Source organism: Ursus arctos, unplaced genomic scaffold, assembly GCF_023065955.2.
Source record: "Ursus arctos isolate Adak ecotype North America unplaced genomic scaffold, UrsArc2.0 scaffold_8, whole genome shotgun sequence".
Taxonomy (NCBI): Eukaryota; Metazoa; Chordata; class Mammalia; order Carnivora; family Ursidae; genus Ursus; species Ursus arctos.
The window spans coordinates 37,905,928-37,926,516 of record NW_026623100.1 but is presented as its reverse complement, the minus strand read 5'-3'; the positions used below and the strand labels follow the sequence as shown (position 1 = coordinate 37,926,516).

The 20,589-nt window shown below is 35.7% G+C and overlaps 1 protein-coding gene across 13 annotated transcripts in view; it reads right to left on the bottom strand.

Moving 5' to 3' along the window:
- ALMS1 (ALMS1 centrosome and basal body associated protein) overlaps window positions 1-20,589 on the bottom strand; it is a 208,891-nt gene that overhangs the window by 82,741 nt on the left and 105,561 nt on the right. For 11 of the 13 annotated variants that reach the window (XM_044392239.3, XM_044392227.3, XM_057308925.1 and 8 more), the window contains 2 exons: window positions 3,352-3,593; window positions 696-821 (listed from right to left, as the gene is read on the bottom strand). In XM_044392239.3, the coding sequence (XP_044248174.3) occupies window positions 696-821; window positions 3,352-3,593 (368 nt within the window). The remainder of the gene's footprint in view (window positions 1-695; window positions 822-3,351; window positions 3,594-20,589) is intronic. The other 2 variants (XM_057308926.1, XM_057308927.1) reach the window with 1 other exon arrangement.

The window sequence follows — 20,589 nt, the reverse complement described above, 5'->3', positions numbered from 1 at the left end:
ATGATTTCTCTCATCTATGGAACATAAGAACTAGAATGATCAGTAGGGGAAGAAAGGGATAAAGAAAGGGGGGGTAATCAGAAGGGGGAATGAAACATGAGAGACTATGGACTATGAGAAACAAACTGAGGGTTACAGAGGGGAGGGGGGTGGGGGAATGGGATGGGTCGGTGATGGGTAGTAAGGAGGGCACATATTGCATGGTGCACTGGGTGTTATACACAACTAATGAATCATCGAGCCTTACATCGAAAACTGGGGATGTACTGTATGGTGACTAACATAATATAATAAAAAATCATTATAAAAAAAAATAACTTAGAGCTGTTTCAAAAAATACTTCTTTTGTTTATATGTGTTCTACATAATGATGAGGGGGAAAAAATCACCAAAATACTAAGGAAAATGTGAACAGAAAAAACCTGGAAACCTTTGTCTGAAATGAAGTCCACTAACCCCAACAAACAATTATCCATACAATTTTCTTCATTAAATACTTATTAAATGTTTACATATACATAATACATCTCGCCAAATAACTCACTTTTCTGAACTAGAGACTGAGGCATGAAAAGCTCCATATTTCACTGAAGGATTAAATATCACTGATCTTTCATATGTCATTCTAGAATTAACCAGCCAATCCACACGTAAAATTTCAAAAAATAAAATTCTGAATAATTTATGCATAATACCTGAGTGTGAGCTCTCAATGGTAGTATCTGATCTGGAATCCAGAGATGAAGGAATTTGTTTTAATTGTGGAACATAGTACATCTTCGTACTACCAGGAGGCTTATATGGCAACAGTGAAGGCTGGGCTAGGGAGATAAAGATCAGAACAATTAATAAGAAAACATTTATTAATTCACTGAAAAAATACTGAGTGCCTTTCATGTGCCAAGCAGTGTACAAGATACTTGGGATATATCAGAATGCCTGGCTAGCTCAGTCGGAAGAGCACGTATCTCTTGATCTCGGGGTTGTGAGTTCAAGCTCCACATGGAGTGTAGAGATTACTTAAATAAATAAATAAACTTAAAAAAAAAAGATTCTTAGAATATATCAGTTAACTAAAACAGAAAAATATCTCTGCCTTCAAGAAGAGCTAGCATTCTAGAGGAAGGAGGTATATATCTGTACCAAAGTAATAATTTATTAGAGAGATTTACACAGACACATGCACGCACGCACACACACACTTGTTTTTGTCTCTCTGAAGTCAAGGGAAACAAAAAAGCGTACAGAGAAGGGGAAATTTTAAACAGAAAAAATAGGCTATAGCCTCCACTTCTATCTGATCATTACTATAGTCATTGTTAGAATACTGATTTATTAATTTTCTTCCTCTATCAGTGTATACAAAGCTTGATAGTGATGGCTAAATTTACCAGTTAGTTGAAAGTCTACCAAAAAATGAATAAGAACAAGTGGGCAGAATTACAATGGACCCAGAGCAAGAAGGGCTGTCATACAGAGCTGGAGAATTCTGAGACAGATAACTGGATTTTCAGAATTCTTGACAACTTTATGTTTGGATGCAATAGTTTTAAGGTTACTTTGGCCTGGCTGCCAGTGGGGGAGGAGTGATTACAGAGCAAATAATGGTTACTCTTAGGAAAGAAAAAAAAAAAAAAGATTAGAGAAGGGCAAAGAAGCAAATTCAACTATAAAATTTATTTCTTCAAAAACTTGGAAAACAAAACTGAATATACACATATAGTATATTATTCTGAATTTGTTAATTTAGAGTACTGAGCACAGTCATGTGTTTCACATACTATTCTTTGTAAGTTAAAATGTTTTCATACCAAAAAAACTCACAAAATTTTACTTTTAAATACACAGTATTAAAAATATTTTATCGGTAAGCCAAATGATATTAATCCTTTAAAAGAATCCTTTCTCCCAGGTCCTGTATGCAAAAGTGAAACCATAAATTACGGCCTCTATATAAATAGATCCATTTGATGTGAGTAGGAGTTTAAAACAGACTTTCACAGTTGGATTTCCCCTCTCCCGCTTCTGGTATCACCATGAGAACAATATAACCCCGGGTAGGTATTGTTCCATTAGCTGGGGTTTCAGAACAAGGCATGTGGAACAGACCCAAACCATTTCTGTAGCCTGAAGCCAAACTCCAACTGACTCACAAAACCCATGAGTGAAAAAAGCAAATGTTTGTTGTTACAAAACACTGAGATTTGTGAGGTTGTTTTACAGTATCACTGTGACACTAGGTAACTGACATATAAAGATGTTCTTTGTGATCTTTATTGAACTGTAGATCCAGGGGTATGTTTTTACTTCACCATAAAAATGTATAAGAATTGTAACCATCTTAACATATACATGTACTTGTTTAAATTAAATTCAGTCAAAGTTAAATGCTGAATCAAGAAAGTTTCTTTATATATTTAGGCATATCCCACCTTTACCTACAGACAGATAACCTTTTTGCATAAGGAGGAAAACTTAAAATAATATTTTCAGTAGACTTGGGCAAACTATTAAATTCTTAAATTAGTAACTTAAATTTCCCACTCTCATTTGAGGGAAGAATGGGAACTTAATAATTAATTTTCCCACTATTGGTCTGAAAAAGAAAATAACATGCTCTATTCTGAATGTTATATAGTATAAGCACTACTGAAATACCACTGTCACAGCATATGAACACTCTAAATGTAGACCTTAGGATAGAGATCGCTAGCTATTCATCAAAATCTACTTCTTTATCCTCAAAATCATAGCTAAACCATTTCCTAGCTAGGAGAACATGATCTGAGCCACTTCCAGGCCTAGCAGATGTGCTTCTCCATGCTTTTTTTGTCCCTTCTAGTTGACTATGATGGTGAATCCAAGGTAATTGTGGATTCTGTGTTTTAAAGAGACCAGCGTGACAGTCAACCTGGGTCCCTGGTCATTGTTTAATAAGCAAGAAACAGACTGGTATTGTATTTGCACTATTACATGTATTTTCATCTAGTTATTACAGTATGTAACATTTAATATAATACAAAATGGCAATAATTCACCTGCCCACTTAAAACCAGACCTCCACAGTTTTTAAATTTTTATGAACTAATTCATTAAGTATCATGAGATAAAAATAAGTCAACCACAAGCAGCACAAGTCCCATGTAAGTTGTTAACTCCACTAGAAATTAAGGCAAAAAAATAATCACATTTCTTTCATAGCTATGTAAAATAAAAGATAGAATCATGTGGAGCTTAATGTTTAAAATTAAAATTAGGTTTTCTGACTACAAAGACCCCCTCACAAATTTCTGAGATCACTTCATATAGAAGTTGGTAATATGACCTAAAAATGTAATCACATTCTCTTACCATCTGTGCCATGAGGACGAGGAATCTGTTGGATGGAAGATGATGAAGCAAATCTGACAGGAACTTTGCCCAGCTTCTGGGTACTGGGCTCTGGAATTTCAAGTCCACGATCATCAGCATTAATATAAATCTCCGATGAAAACATGGTTTTCCCTGGACTTTCTGTTGTTATCTGAGTGACTGCGTCAGATGACAATTTTCCAGGGAAGGCAGAAAATGGGGTCTTAATCTCCTCTGATGGTCTGAACAAAAAAGAGAAAGGACAGAGAAGGTAATATCCGTGGCTTATCAAATACTGTAATCTCTTTCCAAAGGTAGATTCAAGGAATGTTTTGTAGAAATACATCAACCTCAAATGGTTAAGTTATTTCAGAAGTACCCTTTGCTATCTTAAATACTTATTATAATGTAATCATGTGTGAGTTAATTCATTTTAAAATCTACTTTAAATTTCAATATAGAATGCTATTATATAATTTAGCCAAGGAAATGGTACTTTTCAGTTGAAGTAAAAATATAATCATTTAAAAAAAATTACTAGAAGTCTACTATAAATTAAGGGACTGTGCTAAATGCATAGAGTGTACAAAAACAAATAAGAAATAAAGACTTGCCTCAGGAAGTTTATTGTCAGTGGGGGAACCAGAGGTTTTTAAGATCGTGATTATGTACTAAGATTTTAGAGAATTAATATTAAAATAAAATAAATAAATGATTCAAAAAAATGAGAGGAGACAAATCTTGTTTACAGAAGAATTCCCCCCACCAAAAAATATGCAGATACCTCCCCATCCAAGGAGGTGAAGATTAATCTCTCCTTTCTCCCTTGAGTATGGGCTGGACTTATTAACTGGATTCCAAAGAACAGAGTAATAAAAAGGGATAAATAGTAACTTTACAGTGGAGAAACCTAACAAACACCGTATCATTCAAATGATGATGGTTCACATCACCAATGTCATGTGGATGTCACATACTCTCTGCTATGATGTGAAGAGATGGGTATTTCCCACTTATGGTATTCTTTGCCAAAACCCGTAATTCCAGTCTAATCATGCCAAAAACATCAGCCAAACTCTGACTGACCATATTCCTCAAAACTGTCAAAATCATGAAAAACAAGGAAGGACTGAGGAACTGCCATTGACAAGAGGAGATAAAGAGACATGATAGCTAACTAAAGGGAATGTGATATGCATTGGGTCCTGGAACCAAAAAAAAAGGTTACTGATGGAAAAAACGTGAAATATAAATAAAATCTGGAGTGTAGTTAATAGTAATGTACAAATGTTGGCTTCTTAATTTTGACAAATGTACATTGTGGTAATGTAAGATGTTAATAGGAAAAGTTGGGAGATGGGTATAGGGAACTCTATTATGTTTGTATCTTTTCTGTAGATCTAAAATTACTCAAAAATAAGAAGTTATTGAAGCACCTGAGTGGCTCAGTCGGTTAAGCGTCTGACTCTTGATTTCAGCTCAGGTCATGATCTCAGGGTCGTGGGATCAAGCCTTGCGCTCAGTGGAGAGTCTGCTTGGGATCCTCTCTCTCTCCCTCTGCATCTGCCCTCCCCCTGCTCATATGCACACTCACTCTCTCTCTCAAGTAAATAAATATTTTTTAAAAATAAGAAATAAAAAGTTATTTTTTTAAAAAAAGAGAAATATTGTATTATTTTGGAGTAACAGTTATATCACAAAATAGAAGAACTTCTGAATTTCTACCTTCTGCCTACTATTCACTAACTGAAAAGGACAATTAGGAGAAAAGAAAATAATAGGCCAATCTCCTTTATGAATATGAATGCAAGAATCCTACACAAAATCCTAAACGAAATCCCAAACCATATGGATGTATGTGAATCCCTACTAAGATGGTTACTCCTGGAATGAAAGGTGACTTAACACTCAAAAATCAATCAATATGATTCACCACATCAATAAAATATAGGAGAAAATGCATATGACCATATAAATATAGTCAAATAAAGCATTTGATAAAACTCAATAATTATGTAGATAAAAACTCACAGCAAAGAGAAACCACAAAAAACTTTAGAGCAACCATCCTATTTATACTGAAAAGCAGAAAATGTTCACTGTGTGATTAGGAACAAAATAAGGATGCCAATTCTTACCATTTCTGTTCAACTTTAGTAAAGGTCTTAAATGGCATTAGCAGTAACTCAGAACAAAGAAATGAGAGAAGAATAAGGAAGGAAGAAATAATACTGTCACTGTTCATATTTGATATAATTAGGTACACAGAAAATCCAAAACAATCTAAACATAACTCATTTGAATATAAATAAGTTTTTAGGAAAGTTGACAGGTATGAGATAAAAATTTTTAAAAATCCACTACATTTTTTGGTATCAGAAAAGTTACGGAAGCATCAGGAAGCAATATCATCTAATCTGCTACAGAGGAGCATTTTGGAGATTATGGGCAGGGACAGAGTGTAGACAGACATACTCCACTAGGAAAGAGAAATCACCAGAGCTTTTGATGAACTCATGGGCTGGCATAATGGAGTGAAATCTAGCAGAATGCCAAGACAATTTTCCCCACAGGACATTTTCTTAGTATCAGGATGGTATGGGAGAATGGAAAACTAAATCAAAAAGGCAGAGTGAAATCTCCTTCACAGTCATGGCACTAATAACAAACCAAGTTCCACCAGACAGAGGGGCCTGTAACAAACATGAGGTCTCCTCCTCAAGACATTTGCCAGATTCTGAACCTGAATAAGGTTCAGGAAGCTAAATAATTACTGCCTGAGCGACAGAACTTTCAAACCTGAGGACATATTCCAGACTCACAATAAAAAACCCAGAAGTGCCGTCCACAGGAAGGGGGCTGAGCCAGGAAAAGTGAAATCACTTGCAATGTTTGAGTCCTTATGAGACAAATGTCCGCTAAAGAAGTGTAACTACAATGAATACATAGCTGGGCTCCCGTTATTTGCCATATTCTAAAGCTGCAAGTGCTGAGAGTTGAAAGAGCTGAACTCAAACATCGGAGAGACTAACCTGAATATCTCACTGTATTTACTTACCGAAGAGTCAAAGATCTGTCAGGCTTAAAGCAAAAATCCAGGGAGGCCACAAATCAGGAAAAAAATCAAAAGTATAATGAGTAGGGAGGCCTAGGTGGCTCAGTCGGTTAAGTGTCTGCCTTTGCCTCAGGTCATGATCCCAGAGTCTTGGGATTGAGCCCCGCGTCAGGCTCCTTGCTCAGCAGGAGCTTGCTTCTCCCTCTCCCTGCTGCTCCCCCTGCTTGTACTCTCTCTCTCTATGTCAAACAAATACAAAATCTTAAAAAAAAAAAAAAAAGTATAATGAGTCAACTACAGCTCCACCCAGTGCTGACCCAGTAAAATTCCTGATATGACTGAAGTGATCAGCCACTTTATATGATCAACAGAGGAAAAGGGCAAATCCTCTTCTTGGAGAGTAACAGCATCCTCAGTCCCTATCGGTTTTTTAATTCACAACATCCATTACATAATCAAAAATTACAAAATTTATCAAGCAGAAAAAAGTGACTAAAATTGAGAGAAAAAACAGACAAGAAAAACTGTTTTACAAAGGATTCAGATATTGGAATTAGTGCAGAAAGGACTTTAAAATGATTGTGAATATATTAAGAGATCAAAATATGGGAGATAATAGATAAAAATGTAGGGTTTCTCAAAAGAAAATCAGAATCTACTTTCTAGAATCAAATACAGAAGAAATAAAAAAATAACAGAACAGATCCCCAGCAGACCGCAGGAAACACTAAAAATTTTTTAGGCTCAAATAAAACAATCCAACATAGTACAGAACTACAGGAAAGAGTGAAGGCACTTAAAGTCTGTGTGTGTGTGTGTGTATGTGTGTGTGTGTGTGAGTATAATATATACAAGTACATATACATATACACATATACATACGTACCTTTTTATATATATTTGTATATTCTATATTTCATATGAAATAAAATAAGCAATAACGTCCTGTGGTGATTTATAAAAATGTGGAAAATAAATACATGCACAAAAGCAGGAGCAGGCAAATGGAGCTAAACTATTGTAAAAGTCTTAATTGTTGGGGACACCTGGGTGGCTCAGTCAGTCGAGCAGCCAACTCTTGATTTCAGCTCAGGTATAAGCTCAGGGTTGTGAGACTGAGCCCTGCACTGGGCTCCATGCTGAGTGAGGAGCCTGCTTAAGATTCTTTTTCTCTCCCTCTCCAGACCCACTCAGGCATACTCTCTCTCTCTAACAAAACAAACAAACACCAACAAAAAAAAAAAACCCAACCTCTTAAAAAAAAAAAAAAAAAGATTTTATTTATTTATTTGAGAGAGAGAGAGGCAGACTCCCTGCTAAGCTCTGGAAGCTCAATGTGGGGCTCGATCCCAGGACCGTGGTATCATGACCTGAGCTGAAGGCAGACGCTTAACTGACTGAGGTATCCAGGTGCCCCAAAAAAGAGTCCTCATTGCTTATAAAGTAGAAAGAACACTAATTTAAAATGAATTGTAAAGTTAAGTATCATCTCTAGAATAATCACTAAAACAGTAATAGAAAAAAGGACAATAAAATGTCCAACAGGGGCACCTCCTCCCCACTCGGGTGCTCTCTCTCGCTATCTCTGTCTAATAAATAAATAGATCTTTAAAAAAATCCAACAAAGGAGATAACATGAAATAAAAATAATTAAAATAATAAAGGACAGGGAAAACAAAAAGAAATAAACAGCAAAATGGCAAACCTTAAAACCATTTCAATAACTATATTAAATATAAATGATCTAAATATCCCAATTAAAATACAAATATTGACAAGATAAAAATAAATAAAACCAAACTATATGCTATTCACAAGAGACATACTTTAGCATAAGGTGACAGATACACTGAAAATAAAAGGATAGAAAAAGATATACCAAGGGAATGCTCATCAAAAATAAGTATCCTTTCTCTTTCTCCTCCTCCTGCCTTTTTATTCTCCCCTTCCTTTTATCTTTTCTTTCCTGAACAACTAAATTTTAAAGCCATTAAGTGGAGAGACTAAGGTAGGCACCTGTACAGGGTAAGGCGACAGTACCCCAGAGTAAGGTAGCAGAGCCTGTTTAATTTGAGGAGGGTGCCCAAGTAAAAAAGGAGCCTAATACATGGTATCATAATCCAATCGGGGCAAGGAGAGAATCTGGAGGTGTGGCCTGGTATAAAATATCAGAGCCTGATGAGGATGAGAAAGGTTTCCATGGAAAGGCAGGTCCAGCTTGGCATGTGGACTGATCCCAAGCAGAATGAGGAAGGTAGCTCTAGAGTGGGGCAGCCTGACATAGAGTGGAAGATTGGATCAGAGTATAGAAAACAACTTCATAGAGAGGTAGCCTGGATTGGGAAGTCAGATCCCCTGCAGGAGAAGGGTGGCATCCAGGGACTGAGGGTGGCCCAGTCTGGTGAGTAAGAGCTCCAGCAGGGTAAGGGAAGGCAATCTGACCTGAGATGTCAGAGCCAGCGTAAGGAGGGTATCTACATAGGATAACTTAACATCTTGAGTCAGATCCTGAACAGGATAAAGGCACCCAGGCAGAGGAGCCCACTGTTAGAAATTAAAAGCCTAAACAGGATGAGGAAGACACCCATGTGAAAGGTAGTCCAGCATGGGGAGTAAGAGCCTCAAGTGGGTAAGAAAGGTATCTACATGAATGGGATAAGCATTCTAATGGGAGGGTGGTAAGTCAGGGACCAAGCTGCAGGGAGGTTATCCATGTTGAGGGGTAGTCTAGCTTGGTAGCCCAAGCAGGGTGAGAAGCTCATCCACATAGAAAGATAGCCTGAATGTAGAGTCATAATGCAAGTGGTGAGTCAGAATAGTGGCTGGGGAGAGGATGGCAAGAGAGAGAGGACATTAGTTATACAATGGGAGATTGATCAAATAAATAAATACATAAAACATACAGGAAGTGGATAAGGGAGTTTACAAGTACAGAAAGAGAAAAAAAGTAAAATGAAGTTCAACTAGAACTGCATGTATTGTTGTGAGCTTGTGGTTTTCAATATATAGAGAAGAAATAAATGTAAAATGAGTACATGTGTGTATGTATGTGTGTGTCTACTCACTGCCACTGAGAGGGCTGGGAACAACCCAATAGAAATGTGTACACCTAGTGCTCAAATCTTGACTTCTAAACATCTCCTTCCACTAGAAGAAACCAGACTCCTTGAAGAAACAGCCAATTCCAGAAGATAGAAAACTACAAGAATCTAAAATACCTTCTTATGCCAGAAAGCAAAGACACATTCAAAAGATAACAGAGACATGTAACATGGATACAGAAGACAGCCTGAAGGGTTACAATAGTAACATTGAACACAATAAGAAAATACAATTTTTTAAGATGTAAAGTATTTACAAATCTCACATCCAACAAAACACAGGTATCCAGAATAAAAACTTTAAGTTCAACAGTTAAAAAAAGAAGTGCAATCAGAAAATGGCAAAACAACTTGAGGGGCACCTGGGTGGTTCAGTCAACAGGTTAAGTGTCTACCTTCGGCTCAGGTTGTGATCCCAGGGTCCTGGGACTGAGCCCCACAGTGAAGAGTCTGCTTCTCCCTCTCCTTCTGCCCCTCCCCCAGGTCATGCTTTTTCTCTGTCTCTCTCAAATAAATAGAAATCTCAAAAAAAAAAAAAAAAAAGAAGAAATTGGCAAAACAACTTGAACACCCACCTCATCAAAGAAAATATACAAATGGTAAATAAGCACATGAAAAAATGTTCACTATCATTAGCTATTTAGGGAAATGCAAATTCGAATAACAATGAATACCTCTATATACTTGTTAGAACCACTAAAATAAAAAATATTGAGAGTACCAAATGTTGACTGGATCCCTCATACTTTGCTGGTAGAAATGTAAAATGATACACCACTATGAAAACTAGTTTGGAAATTTCTTATAAAATACACATATACTTACTATACAACACAACAATCACACTCCTGGGCATTTATCCTAGAGCAGAGATTCTCAACCTTGGCATTTCCGACATTCTAAACCAAACTCTTCTTTGTGTGGACTGTCCTGTGTATTCTAGGATATTCATCAGCAGTCCTGATGCCAACAGAAAATTCTTTCCTAGTTGTGACACTTGAAAGTGTCTTCTGATATTGCCAAATGTCACCTTGGGGCCAAAATCACCCCTGGTTGAGAATCACTGTCCTAGAGAAATAATTATGTTCACGTAAAAATAAGTACATGACCGTTCACAACAGCTATACCAGTAATAGTAAAAAACTGGCAACAACCCAAATGTCCTTCTACAGGATAAAATGTGATATATTCATACATTAGACTACTATTTAGTAATAAAAAGAAATAACTATTGATACATATAATAACTCGGATGAATCTCCAGGTCATTAGGGTGAGTAAAAAGAGTTAGTCCCTAAGGTTACATGCTAAATGATTCCATTTATAGAACATTCTCAAAATGATAAAATCATAGAGTTGAGAAACAGATCCCTGGTTTCCAGGGCTTAAAGAAGACAGGGGGCAGGGAGAAGGAGTGTGACTATAAAGGGACAGGTACAAGGAATTCCTCTGTGATGACAGAACACTTCTGTATCTTGATTAACGTAGTAGTTACATGAATCTATGTGATTAAATTTCATAGAATTATATGCATATACATTAAAAAGAAGCCCAACTGCAGGCAAAAACTGGTGAAATCTGATGAAGGTCTGTAGTCTCATTATCCGTACTGTACCAGTGTCAATTTCCTGGTTTTGATAACGTACTAAAGTTATGTAAGATATTACCAAAGGAGAAGTTGAGTGATGGGAATCTGGGACTCTAAACTCTTTTTGTAATCTCTTCTGAGTCTATATATTTTTAAAGTAAAAAGTGAAGAAAAATGTAATAGACCCACGAATGAAATAAGAAAGCATGATTCTATATGGGTATAATAAACTAAAAATTTGCAAAGGAATGAGATACTTACATAATTTCAAAGTACTTCCCACAAAATACATAATTACAAAGGGAAAAAGAGTAACTTTCCAGTGGAGGAACCTAGCAGCCATAACCTTAAGTAATTAATGTCATAATTGTCAGCAGTGGGACAAATGAAAATTGTACAACATCTAATAACATATGATGAGAATTCAATGTCACTTTTGTGATATTCCTAACCCAAACCTAATCATGAGAAACATCAGAGGAACCCAAATTGAAAAACATTCTACAAAGTAAATGATCTGTTATCTTCAAAGGGTCAAGAAAATCAAGGAAAGACTGAAGAATGTTCCAGACCAAAGGAAATTAGAGTCATGACAACTAAATGCAACATGTGATTTTGAACTGCCGCCTTTTATTATAAAAATCCTTACTGGAACAACCAGAAAACCTGAATAGTGAGTGTCTGTAATGGAGCACTGATATTAACTTCCTGATTTTCATGGCTTTATGTGGGTTGTGTAGGAATATGTTCTTTTTATGATACATGATGATCAGTATGATCATCACAGAAATGATACAGTGATGGGGCAGCATGTCAACAACTTACTCCCAAATGGTAAAGAAAAGTAAAGGAGATATCAACATAATATTCTCAAATGCTGATTAAACAAGCAGACAAAAATTCAGTAAAAATGAAGATTTCAACATAACAGCTGATCAACTGAACCAAACTGACATATACAAATATTACATTCAGGAACTACAGAATACATACTCCCTTCAACTGCACATTGATCAAAATGAAAATATACTGTAATGTGAAGCAATTCTAAGAAATTTAAATATGCTGAAATCATTTAGAATATAATCTCAATGACCACAATAGAATTAACTAGAAATAAATAATAATCAGAAAGTTCCCATATAATTGAAAATTAAGAAACACATCTCTACATAGCCCATGGAACAACAACAACAAATTGTAACAGAAATGAGAAAATATTTAGAGCAAAGATGGTGATGAGAAACTACATAAAAATCTGTGTATATCAGAAAGTGCTAAATATTAATGAAAATTAAGGAATATGAAAAAAATTAAGTATTTATTTTCAGATATGTAGAAAAAGACCATCAAGTTAGAACCCAAAGCAGAAGGAAAAAAATAAACATATAAGCAGAAACCTAAAAACAGAAAACACGCACTAGAGGATCAACGAAAACCAAACTGCTTAACCCCTAGAAAAAGCAATCAAGTAAAAAAAAGAGAAAACAAAAATTACCAATACCAGACATAAAAAAACTAGTACCACTAGAGATTCAGAAATTGAAAGGATAAGAAGATATTATGAAAATAACTCATGTCAACAAATTCTGACAAGTTAGAATAGAAAAAAAATTTATTGAAAAACACTTTCAAAGCTGACAACAGAAAAAAAAGGAAAAGAAAAGAAAAGAAAAGAAAGTCTGCATAGTCATAGCCATTAAAGAAATTGAATCTGTATTAAAAACTCCAGGCCACAATGGTTTCACTGGTGAATTCTGCCAAATATCTAGGAAAGAGAGAATACCAATCTTACACAAACTCTTTCAGAGTATCCTAATATATTTCTGAGGTCTGCCTAATGCTCATACCAAAATCAGACAACAATATTACAAGAAAAGAAAATTATAAAATATCCCCCATGAATAGAAATGTAAAAATCCTAAATAAAATATTAGGTAAATTGTGTCTAGCAACAAAGGATAATATATAAATTAAGGATAACTAGGGTAATCTCTACAACATGTACTGTAATAAAGTCTGACTTCATTTTTGATGTTTCACTAATGACTACTTTTTAAGCATCGCCTTTGGCCCTACATCTGGACAGGATGGTAAGAAAGTCTGAATGTGTGTACCTCCTTCTTTGGCACCAACAGAAAATTTAAACCTCCCACACATAGAACCCTTTTCCTAGTTGTACTTCCTAGCCACTATAAGCCCAATCCACTTGCTCTGCTTTGCCAAAGCTGGCCTGGACCTGTTTGTGTTCATCCAGCTCACCCTAGAAGTCCCTGTGTGAGTAATAAACTTCCTCTCCAATTCTCATGGTATGAGAAATGTCATAAGCTGACATATCTGAACCAAATTTTGGGTGGGGATCATCCCATTTCTTTATTAAAAAATAAATATGTATATAAAAAGCCAATAAGAAGAATAGGGCAGAATAATAAAAGATGCATGATTAATTTTTTTAAAAAGATAGCAGAAAAGAAGGGACAAAAACCAGATGACACAAATAGAAAGCAAAATGCAACATGGTAGGCTTAAATCAAATAATACCTATCTAACAAAAACTCTTTCAGAAAATGATGTAAGAGTGAGTATCTCCCAGTTCTTTTTTGAGGCCACCATAACTCTGATATCAGGACACTTCAAAAAGATTATAGAACAATATTAGCAAACTATATTCAGTAATAAATATAAAAAAGGACAATATATCATAAGCAAGTAGAGTTTATCCCAATAATGCAAGATAAATTTACCATTCAAAATCTAACCAATGTAATTCACCACACTGATAAAAAAAAATTCTGAGAAAATACATATGATTACCTCAATAAAGCAGGAAAAGCATTTGACAAAATTCAATTCCCACTCATGATAAAAACTCATAGGAGACAATAAAAGAGGACATCTTTAATCTGATAAATGGCATCTGCCTAGGTGACAGCAGTCAGTTGAGCACCAACTCCTGGTTTTGGTTCAGGCTGTGATCTCTGGGTGGTGAGATGGACCCTGCCTTGGGCTCTGTGCCCCACTTAGGATGCTCTCTCCCTCTTCCTCTGCCCCTCCCCCACTGTCTCTCTCAAACAAAATAAATCCTTAAAAAAAAAATCTACAGGTATTATCACACTTGATGAAAAACGAAATCTATTTCTCCACCCTCCCAAAACAGAGAATAAGGCAGGATGCCTGCTCTTAACTACTTCTACCTGATATTGTATTGAATGTCCTCGCCAGTGTATTAGGCAAGAGAAAGAAATAATGCCATGAAGATTAGAAAGGAAGAAGTAAAACTGCTCTGCTTGTTCCCTGACAACAGGATTGTCTATGAAGAATAAATACCATACTTGCATATCTCATTAAATTTAGACAAGACACTCCCTAAATCTTAGGGCAGTTACTGAACATAAAATAGAGGACAGCAGGTATGCCTCAACTTAACCACTGGAAGTATTAGCTTACCTAAATTCTCTGTGGTCATAGTATCCATTGCCCTAAATTAGCCCATAGGAAGCTCTGATCCAGTAAGTAAGAAATTAAAATGAAAATTAACTTTTTGACGTATATAAATTGGCCTGACAACAGTATAACTAGACAACAAATAACTAGAAAAGACAAATTCTGAAATAGATATACAATAGTATCACAAAACACAAAATATTTAGGAATAAACTTAACAAAAGATGTGCAAGGCCTACACACTGAAAATTACTTATTACTGAGAGACATTAATAAGTGGAAAAAATGTTCAAGTATGGGAAGACTCAATATTAAGGTATCAATCATTCACAAAATGATCTATAGATTCAATGCAATACTAAACAAACTCCCAAGAAGTTTTAACATAGAAATTAGGAAGCTTATTCTAAACTTTGTATCAAAATGCAAAGGACTTAAAATAGCAAAAGTAATGTGAAAATAAAAACAAGGCTGGAGGACATAACCTGATTTCAAGACTTACTATCAAGCTACAGTAAAAAAAAATCATGGTTAAAAAGAAAAAAAGACATCATGGTATTAGTATAAAAACAGATAAACAGATTAAAGGAATAGAGTAAAATTATTTTTACCCACACATAAGAGGCCAACTGATTTCTGACAAAGGTACTAACTAAATTCAAAAAGGAAATAATCAATTTCAAAAATGGTGCTGGAATATCTAAGCAAATGATTCTCAATTGCATAAATTACAGATGGAAAGCTTTCCTCTTCCAACAGAGGAGTTTTGGTCCCCTCTGTACTAAGCCACTTGCAACTGACACAAAGTAGTCACAGGAAAGTACACAGAAGAGAGGAGTAAATTAAGCTCCTGCTTTCTGTCCTGAGAGTCAGGAAAGGGGAGCTCACGGGGAAACTGTAAAGAGAAAAGCAACTCCTTAATATATGTTTATAAACTCCTGGGCCTATCCCTGAGCCATTTGTGTGTGTGGATCTGAACCTAAACAGTGTACCTACACGTTGAGCACAGAAGTATGAGACAGACTACTACCCAAGTCTCAGACTGGCCACTGGTACACACACATACAGGTCAGATCTGAATAGCAGTGCAAAAGCTTTAAAAACTGAACTCACATAGAACTATAACCCACAGAAGGCAGGTTAGAAATTGTAATATGAATGTGAATGGGTTGACCGCCCAGTAAGATGAAAATATCAAAATTTTCTGTAGGGTCTAAATGAGACTACTTATCTCATAATATTATGAAATACAAACCAAAATTACTCAGCATATTAAGAACCAGAAAAATCTCAACTCACATGGGAAAAGAAAATCAACAGACACCAACACTGGGATGAAAGAAATGTTAGAGTTATCTGACAGAAACTTTAAGGAAGCTATTATAAAATCCTCCAAGAAGTAAAGGTGGATACCCTTGAAACAAATGGAAAGACAAAGTCTCAGCAAAGAAACAGAAGATATGGAGAAGAAATGACAGAAATTTTAAAACTAAAAAATTATATAAATGAAATGAAATACTCACCGGATGAGCTCAATAGCAGAATGGACATGTTGGAGGAAAGACTTAGTGAACTCCAAGACAGATCAATAGAAATTATTCAAGCTGAACAACAGAGGGAAAAATAGATTGAAAAAAGAAATCAACAGAACTTCAGGGACTTATAAGATAATATCAAAAGGTCTAACATTTGTGTCTTCAGAGATGTAGAAAGAGTAGAGAAAGAATGTGGTTAAGAAAAAATATTTGAAGAAATAAGGGATAAAGGGGCACCTGGGTGGCTCAGTCGTTAAGTGTCTGACTTTGGGGCAGGGCATGATCCCAGAGTCCTGGGATCGAGCCCTGCGTCAGGCTCCCTGCTCTACTGGGAGCCTACTTCTTCCTCTCCCACTCCCCCTGCTTGTGTTCCCTCTTTCGCTGGCTGTCTTTCTGTCAAATAAATAAATAAAATCTTAAAAAAAAAAAAAAGAAAAGAAAAAAGAAATAAGGGATAAAACTCCCTAAATATGATGAAAAATATAAACCTTTAGAAGCTCAGCAAACTCCAAACACAATGCACCAAAGAAATCCATGCCTAGAAACATCATATCCAATTGACTCAAAGCAAAACAAAAGAAAAATTAAACCAACCTGGGAAAAATGACACATTGCTTCTAACTTACAGGGGAATAATGATTCCAAAACTGATTTCTTGTCAGAAACCATGGAATTTAGAAGGAAGCAGAATATTTTAAAAGTACTGAAGGAAAAGGACTGTCAACCTAATTGCATGACATGAGCCATAAAATAATGACCAAACTTGGACTTCACTGAAATTTAAAAACTTTGTTCTCTGAAAGACCCACTGAGTAGATGAAAAGGTAAGTCACACACTACAAGAAGATATTTGCCAATAACATATGCAGCAAAGACCTTATATCCAAAACGTATTATCCAAAACTCTCAGGACTCAACAGTAAGAAACTAAACCCTATTAAAAAAATAATTTCACCATGGGGCGCCTGGGTGGCACAGCGGTTAAGCGTCTGCCTTCGGCTCAGGGCGTGATCCCGGCGTTATGGGATCGAGCCCCACATCAGGCTCCTCCGCTATGAGCCTGCTTCTTCCTCTCCCACTTCCCCTGCTTGTGTTCCCTCTCTCGCTGGCTGTCTCTATCTCTGTCGAATAAATAAATAAAATCTTTAAAAAAAATAATAATAATAATTTCACCAAAGAGGATGGTAAAAAAAAAAAAAAAAAAAAAAAAAAACCACATGAAATGAAGACAAGCCATTAGGGAAATACAAATGAAAACCACATTGAACTATACCTGTACACCTATAAAAGTGGCTAAAATGTATGGACAATACCACATGGTGGCAAAGATGTAGAGTAACTGGAACACCTATCATTGCTAGTGGGACTGCAAAGATAAACAGTTCTTGCAAGGTTAAACACACACATACACCACATGACTCAGCAATCCCACTCCTGAGTACTTACCCTACAGAAGCAAAAACTGGCACACAAATGTTTATAGCTCTAACTGTAATCACCCGGAAGTGTAATCACTCCAAAGAATGAATGCATGATAAACAAACTAGGGTAATCTGTACAAAAGAATTGTAATATAAAGGAATAATAAAATATTATTGCTTTTAATAAAGCAATAAAAAGTAAAAAATCTGCTTCACAAAAAAGAGGGATGAATCTTAAATGTGCTTTACAAAGTAAAAGGAACTAAACCTAAAGGCTGTTATGTATTTTATTATTTCATTTATATAACACTCCAGAAAGGCAAAACTAGAGGAAAGAACAAACCAGGAATTACCAGGTGTCAAGGGAGGGGATCTGTCTATAAAGAGACGGCATGCAGAAATTTTGGGATTGATGGAAATACATTGTATGGAACTGTGATGGTGGATTTATCATAAATGATACAGTTGTACACCACAAAAAGTAAGTTTTACACTATGTAAATTTTTAAAAATGAACCACAAAGTAAGGACAAAGATGGAATGCAGGACGTGACAAATGAAAATAACTGTATTATAAATGAATCACACTGAAGGGTATAGTAAAAAAAGAACATGACCTAAGAAATGTCAGCAGTGTTTTGACTAGGTACTGTAATGCTAAATTCAAGAGAAAAGCATACATAAACATTGAACTCAAGTTGGAGAACTTTTGTTCACCTGGGTATGGGTTAGGAATTCTAAAACTATCTAATTTATATACTAGGGTAAGTATATTGTAGATAATGAGAGCCAGGTTTATCATCACTGAAGAAAGAAGTTAAAAATAAGAGTATGAGGCTTGAATCAACCCTGTGGTTCTAGATCAGTTGAAGGTATCAATACTGACTAGTGGTTTAAACACAGATATACACAAACACTTGCACACACACTGATAGAGATGGGAATAAGTAGAGAAGTAGGTATATGCATGAATTAATATGCATACATATAATTCTTAGCTTGATTAACTGCTAGAAGCAGTGACAGCCTAGTAACAATGAGCTAACCTGATGTTATACCTTTGTTTCTAAATACTATTCTTCATTGGTCAAAGTAGGGTACTGAACTCCCCTATGATTATTGTATTGTTATCTATTTCTCCTTTCTGATATTTTTAGCAATTGCTTAATACTCCTAGATGCTCCAGTGTTGGGTGTGTATATACAACTGTTATATCATCTTGATGAATTGTTCCCTTTATTATTATATAATGGCCTTCCTTGTCTCTTGTTACTGCTTTGGCTTAATGTTTATTTTTGTCTGATATAAGTATAAATATAGCTACTCCTGCTCTCTTTTGGTCACCACCTGCATGGAGTATCTTTTTCCATTTCTTCACTTTAAACTTGTGTATCTTTAAGCTAATGAGTCTCTTGTAGGCAGCATATAGTTGGGTCAGTTTTTTTATTCATCCAGTCACTCTATGTCTTTTAATTGGAGAATTCAATCCATTCATACTTAGAGTAATTATTGATAGTTAAGGACCTACTAATGCCATTTCATTATTTGTTTTCTGGCTGTTTTGTAGTTTCCTTGTTCCTTTCTTTCTCTCTTGCTGCCTTCTTTTGTGAATTGTTGATTTTCCGTAAGATTATGTTCTGATTCCCTTCTATTTTTCATGAATCTACTATATGTTTTTGCCTTGTGGTTACCATGAGGCTTACATAAAACTTCTTATAGCTGTAACAACCTATTTTATATAATAACAACTTTGATCACATACAAAAACACCACCATTTTACTCCCTGCACTTTTATGTTTTTTTTTTTTTTTTAAAGATTTTATTTATTTATTTTGACAGAGAGAGACAGCCAGCGAGAGAGGGAACACAAGCAGGGGGAGTGGGAGAGGAAGAAGCAGGCTCCCAGCGGAGGAGCCCGATGTGGGACTCGATCCTGGAACGCCAGGATCACGCCCTGAGCCGAAGGCAGCCGCCTAACGACTGCGCTACCCAGGCACCCCTGCACTTTTATGTTTTTAAATGCCCCAATTCAACAATGGATAGATCTTCTAGGGAGGAAAATCAACATGGAAATGTTGGACTTGAACTATAATTTAGACCAAATGGACTTAAAAGACATATATAAATAGCTCCTGAACATACATTCTTATCAGCGCACACAGAACATTTTGCAGGATAGGTCATATGATAGGCCACAAAACAAGTCTTGGCAGACTTAAGAGGACTGAAATCATACCAAGCACCTTTTCCAACCACAACAGTATGAAACTAGAAATCAATACCAGTAGGAAAACAGGAAATCTTACAAATAATATGGAAATTAAACAACATAGTCCTGAACAACCAATATGTTAAAGAAAAAGAAAAAAAATCAAAAGATAAAGCAAAAAAATATCTTGAAACAAAAGAAAATGGATATACAACATAAAAAAAAAAAATCAATGGGGGCACCCGGGTGGCTCAGTCATTAAGTGTCTGCCTTCGGCTCAGGGCGTGATCCTGGCATTATGGGATCGAGCCCCACATCAGGCTCCTCCGCTGGGAGCCTGCTTCTTCCTCTCCCACTCCCCCTGCTTGTGTTCCCTCTCTCGCTGGCTGTCTCACTCTGTCAAATAAATAAATAAAATCTTTAAAAAAAAAATCAATGGGATGAAGCAAAAGCAGTTCAAAGAGGGAAGTTTATGGTGATGAATGCCTATATTAAGAAAAAAGAAAGGTCTTAACGTGTCTGGTTGGCTCAATCAGTTAAGCATCTGACTCTTGATTCAATAGTACATTTGAAGAATCCTACACTATGATCAGTTCGGATTTACCCCTGGGAGGCAAGGACAGTTCAACATACGCAAATCAACAAATGTGATATATGACATTAACAGTGAAAGATAAAAATCAAGAAAAAGCATTTGACAAAATGCAACATTCATTCGTGATAAAAACTATCAACAAATTGGGTACCTCAACATAATAAATGTCATGTATGACAAACCCTCAGCTTATTATCATCCTCAGTGGTGATTGGTTAAAAGCATTCCCTTTAACATGAAGAACAAGACAAAAGTGCCCACTCTCACCATTCTTATTTAACATAGTACT